The sequence below is a fragment of the Plasmodium reichenowi genome, chromosome 11 (assembly GCF_001601855.1).
Source record: "Plasmodium reichenowi strain SY57 chromosome 11, whole genome shotgun sequence".
In the NCBI taxonomy this organism is placed as follows: Eukaryota; Apicomplexa; class Aconoidasida; order Haemosporida; family Plasmodiidae; genus Plasmodium; species Plasmodium reichenowi.
Window position 1 is genome coordinate 1,254,354 of NC_033656.1, and position 6,708 is coordinate 1,261,061.

General features: G+C 17.1%; 1 protein-coding gene across 1 annotated transcript; it reads left to right on the forward strand.

The window, feature by feature from the left end:
* Window positions 1–940: 940 nt before the first annotated feature.
* PRSY57_1132900 (alpha/beta hydrolase, putative) lies at window positions 941–6,340 on the forward strand (the record flags this gene model as incomplete). Its single annotated transcript, XM_012908292.2, has 2 exons — window positions 941–5,948; window positions 6,171–6,340. 2 exons carry the CDS (start codon window positions 941–943, stop codon window positions 6,338–6,340), a joined length of 5,178 nt encoding a protein of 1,725 aa, XP_012763746.2.
* Window positions 6,341–6,708: the final 368 nt, after the last annotated feature.

Genomic DNA, 6,708 nt, shown 5'->3' on the forward strand with positions numbered 1-6,708 from the left:
AAAATAAAACATTACGCTTAATATTAAAATTTGGTATTATTTTAAACATTACTTTTTATTTGTATATATTTCATTTCTAGGATTATAATAATTTATCACTTTTAATTATGTATTTTTTTTTTTTTTTTTTTTTTCTTTTTGTAACGTTTATAAGATATATATATATATATATATAATATATATATAATTATTGAAGTTCATACAAATAATATAATTAACTTCAATTGTTGTTTTTATTATATAAACATGTTTTTCTTTTTTTTTTTTTTCTTTTTTTTATATTATTTGTTCAGTTATATATTTGAATGAGTATGAAAATTAGTAATTTAAAAAAATCCTTGTGTATATTATATATTTAATTATTGTTTTGTAAAAAAAAAATAAAAATACATTATACATATATTTATCATATAATGAAATATTATACTGTTCTTTTATAATAAATATGAAGTACTATATATATGGTATATTTATTATATATAATTTGTAAAGCCAATGTATGCATAAATAAATAGATATATATATATATATATATATATAGTTATGTTTTTATTTAAATATATTAATGTGTGCGTGTATGTAATATTTTCATACATATATATGACATATATATATTTATATACTATTCTCCATATATAATTTTAAGAGTAAATATGAGATTAATAAAATGATAAAAAAAAAAAAAAAAAAAAAAAGTGAAAAATCAAAAGCAAGTTCAATAGAAAGTTCAAAATAATATTCAATAGAAAATTCAAAATAAAACTCAATAGAATATTCAAAATAAAACTCAATAGAATATTCAAAATAAAACTCAATAGAATATGCAAAAGTAAAATCAATTGAAAAAAGTAACATGAAAATTCTAAAGAAAATACAAATGAATATAGCAATATAAATTACCTATTCATTTTCATGATTTAAAAAAAAAAAAAAAAAAAAAATGTATGATAGGTTCCTTGAGAAAATAAGTATCATTTCTCTTAATTTATTATCAAAAATTAATTTAAAAAATTCATATAATGATGAAAATTTAAATGTAATAAAACGTGATAAAACATTTAATACATTACCCTTATTGCTACGAATTGAATATGACGAAATAAATAAGAATGGGGACTATAATAAGAGAAAAATGAGAAATCCTATTTTTATAAGTTATTATAAGAAAAAAAATGTGTTTATTCATTTATTAAACCAAGAAAAATATATACCTAAATTTGAACTGTTAATTAATGATATAATAAAAACATATAGAGATAGAGAATTTTTAAGTGATTTTTCTTTAAATTTTCTTTATGAAGTTGTTAAAAGCAAAAACAGTTTTAATCTTTTAAGTAATAATGATGTACATGGCTTATTATTAATACTTGGTCAAGAATTTCTGAAATGTAATACTGATACATTAGATAAGCAGGTTATAAAAGAACAAAAGGATAATTTATACAATAACTATAATATATTTTTACATGATGAAAATAATGACTATAATGAAAATGAAGAAGAAAACTATAAAAGAAAATTAGAAAAATTAAATTTACTTCTTAATGAAAGAAATATGAAAATATTAAAAATAAGTTGTTTTTTATTAAGATATATATCTATAGATAATAGACAAAGTAAAATGGTAGATGATACTTTTATGTTTTTTTTTTTAATGAAATTAAATTTTGTTATGAATATGAAGAAAGATATACAAAGGAAACATATCGAAAAAAATTTTAATTTTAATTTTTATTTTTATATTTTATTATTATATTATTATATATATATTTATAATACTACAAGAAAAATTAAAATATTTGATCATGGATTAATACATCATTATGAATATAAATCATTGAATGAATTTAATATAATATATAAAAATTATGAAAATTTAAAAAAAAATCAATTTTTTAATTTAAATAGATATGGAATATATAATTGCAAAGATGAAGAATTAGAATATTATAATATTCTAAATTATAATAATAATTATAATATTCAATATAATAATAATAATAATAATAATAGAAATATGTTTTATCAATATAATTATGTTAATGATAAAAAATGTATTTTTTTTTTAAAAAGAAATTATTTTATCAATTCTAAATTTTTAAAAAATAATTTTCCAATCTATTTCCAATTTAATGATTTATCAAATATAAATTTTTTAACAAGTTATAACAATTTTAAAATTTTAAGAAAGAAATTTTATGAAAATACTTATAAATATAAATCAGATATTATAAATGAATCATTGAAAAGTTATGTTTTATTTACATTAAATTTATTGTTTAAATTAAATAATGTTGATAAAACTAATGAAGATATCTTAATAAGCAATGTTAAAAAAGTAGATAAGCAAAATAGCAAAAATAATCTAACATTAATAAACAGCTTTTTATCAGCAGCTTCTATTGGAAAACGTTGGATGTTAATGTTCTGGTTTATTCCTTTTTTTAAAAAAAAGGAAAATAAAACAAACAATAATCGAAACGATAATAATAACCACAACATAAATAATAGTAATTCTGTTGAAAGGGTTGGTAAGGTATCTAAAAATATTTTATTAAAAAATTTAAACGAAAAGAAGAAAAACTGTAAAAATAAAATTATGTTATGTGAACTTATTTATCAATCCTTAGATTATATTACATTAAATGAACAAGTTCAATATAATAATAAGGGCTATAATATTATTGAGAGCTGCTTAACTGAAATTATTAATCATATTGAAAGAAAATATAAATTAAAATATGTAAGTAGTACTAAAGATAGCAATATCATTTTAGATAATGAAAATAAGAAAAGAAATAAAAATGAAAAGAATACTTCTGAAAATGATGAAAATATTTTGTTTAATATTATTAATATAGATAATAAATTAAAAAATCCAAAGAATATTTTAAATGTTGAACATTTGTTAAAAAAATTAAATGAACTATTAAAGCTAACACAAAATTCTTCGGTTTATGTTAACACAGGATTACATATTATATTAAGAAATATGTTTATAAATAGATTAAATTCTTTAAATCTAGATTTATTATTTCTAATTAATATGTATTCAAATAATAATTATAAAAAGAAATTTTTTCATTATGATCAAAGATATATAATATCAAATAATGATTCCGAAAAAAATGAATTTAAAAATAATAAAGAAAGGGATTTAAAAGAATTAAATAAAAAACAAAAAGACTTACACAATGATTTTTTGTCTAATGATATAAATACAAATGAAAATAATATGAAACAATATGATAATGAAAATATAACAGCATCGGATAATAATAATAATAATAACAATAATAATAACAATAATAACAATATTAATGGTATTAAAACATTAGACATTTCTTCTTTAAATGTATCACCAAATAACAAAACAGAAGAAGATCATTTTAATTTAGAAGTTACCAAAAAAACACAAGGAATTCGTAAGAGATTAAATGATAATATATATAATGAACTAAGTATTATATTAAGAATATATGCAAATTGTTTAACATCAAAAGATATTTGTTTTGATTCCTTTTCATTATTATATTGTATGTATAAAAATATTCTTCAAAATATTTTAAGAATATCATTTAATTTTACATATTTTTTTAGTGCAGAATTCTTTTTTTTTAATGATAACATGAATTTAAATTCTTTAGTTAATATAAAAAACCAATTACTTCCAAGTTGCTTATTATTCGATAGTATACGTGCCTTAACCAATATTAAATCACACTATGCATATTATACACATATAATGAAACAAAGGAAAAAACTAGAAAAAAAATTAGAAAAAGATAAAAATAAAAAATTGCTATTGAGTACATTAAATATAAAAGAGATAAAAAGAACAAACAAAGAAAATAAAATAGTTACTTCTGCAAAGGAATATGATAAAAAACCATATCATAAATATGAGAGATTTTTAGAAAAGGTAGATAAAATGATAAAAGAGGAAATTTGTTATAAAGAAATAAAATATCATAATATACCATATAATCAAAGTATCATGAATATAAATAATATATTGAAATATATATATGCTAATAACTATTATAATAATTATTATAATAATAATTACCATAAATATTTTAAAAATATAAAAAGAAAAATAAAAAATAAAATATTATTAGATGAAAATATATATATGATTAGTAAATATAATCAACAATTTTATCAACTGAATGATCGTTTCTTACCTATCTATAGTTATTCTAAGAAATATAATATATATAGGAATAAACTCTTAAAAAAATATCATAAAAAGAATATATGTATAAACAATAATACATTGGAACAGGTGAATCATATAGGATTGCAGGGAAGTGATAAAAAACTAGTTGATAATTATAGTATGACTAGTCAGAATAATTTAAAAAATAATACTAATGAAAAATTAAACAAAAAAATCAAAAGTCGTGAAATGAAAAAAAGGAAAATAATGAACAAAAAAATAAAAAAGAGGAAAGAACTGGATTTGATATTTATACATGGGTTAAGAGGTAATGCACTTCGTACATGGCGTTTTTCTAATTTATATCATAATGGATCTGATCATTTTTTTTATTATAAAAATAAAAATTTACAGAAATTTACAAAAAAGGATTCTGATCTTTTGAAATATAATACTAATAAAAAGATTGTAAACAATAATAACAACAACAATAATAACAAAAATAATAACAATAATAATAACCATAACAACAGTGAAAAAAATGGTGACCATAACAATAATAATAATAATAGGGACAACAATAACAACTGTAACAACAATAATAATATGAATAACATATTTAATAATAATAAGTGGAATTTTCTTGAAATGACAAATTTGAATAATAAATTTTTTACAAATGAAAAAAATAATGTTCTCAAGGAAAATAATAAAGATTTGTCGAATAATACTAATACAATTAATGTAAAATTTAATAGTATGGAAAAATTAGAAGAAAAGGATAATGTTATTATATATGACGATTTTAGAAAAAAAGTTAGACGATTAATGAAAATAAAAAATAACTTTCAATTTATTTTTAATAACCATTTAATAAATATATTAATGTTAAATTATAAACATAATCAAAATATCTTACCAATGTATACTGAGACAAAAGTAATTAATAAGAATTTATTCAAATCTTTATTTTTACAAAATAAAAAATTGAAACATGATTTAGATATTTATAGTGATGAATTATCATATCTTATATGGCCTTTTTATTTATTATATCCAAATAAAAGAAATTCAAATATTTATGTTTTTAATTATCATTCCCCATTATATCCAGATGGTAATTTTTACACAAAAGTATACTATAAAAATGATAATAAAAATAACACAAAATTGTATACAAAGCATAATGACAGAAGAAACAAAAATAAAAAAGTAGAACATATAAAGAAACAAGACGATATATCATTAAAAAATAATTCTATTACTAATGTTGATGTAGAAAAAGAAAAAAATGCAGATAATATGTATAATTATTATATGAACGTTGTAAACTCATTTTTTAATACAAAAAAGGATGATAATAATAATATGCTTGAATATAATGCACATAAAGAAAAATACTTTTATACAGATAGAATGAATTTTGATGAAATGTCTAGTTTCTTATTAAAAAAATTAAAAAATACGAATATTGGAAAAAAAAATGATATAATATTTGTAGCTCATTCTATGGGAGGATTATTAACACAATATATTCTCTTAAAAAATGATCATTTTTTAAATAAAACAAAATGTATTTTTTTTTATGCTACTCCGCATTTTGGTTCACCTTTATCATCAAGTGCTTACTTATTAAAACCATTTCTATCGCCCTATGTGTATCAGTTAAACGATTACGATTCTACATTAAATTATTTACAACAATCTTTTAAAGAACGAATTAAAAATAAAGATTTAATTATATACTCTTTTTCTGAGTCGGAGAAATCTCCTTTACCATTTATAGGTAAACCATATGATCTTTTAAATATATGTTCAACATATATAAAATGGTTAAATTATTGTTCTATATATGTGGGAAAAAATAAATTATAAATTATGTGTCCCATAAAGTACTATATCAAAAATATGTCCTTTGAGCCAACTATATATATATATATATATATATTTATATATATTTATTTATTTATTTATATTCATATTTATGTTTTTTTTTTAATTTTTATAGGAGTACACACAATGATAGTTCCGTGCACCTCAGCATATTTATATTATTCTAAAATTTTTACCATTATTAGATATTGTAATCATTTGGAAATAAGTAAATTAAACAGTGAAGAAGATGTAAAATTTTATTATTTGAATAAAGTAATAAAGGAGTTTTCAAAGATAAAGTAAAAATTAAAAATAATATAAAATAAAGAAATATTTGTATTTTTTTATGTCTTATATATATATATATATTTTTGTATTTATTTTTTGTTTTAATTTATCTATACATTTTATGTTATAAACTATGTTAATGTATAATTTTTAATTAAGATTATCGTTTTTATTAATAAATATATTTCTAGTTTATATTATATTATTTATTCATTTGTTTGATTTATACATTAATATATATATATATATGTATTAATTTTCCTTTTTTTTTTTTTTTTTTTTTTTTTTTTTTTTTTGTTTTTTATTTTTTTGTATTTTTTAATATTTTTTTTTTTTTTTTTTTTTTTTTTTTTTTAATTAAAAAAAAAAAAAAAATTTTTTTT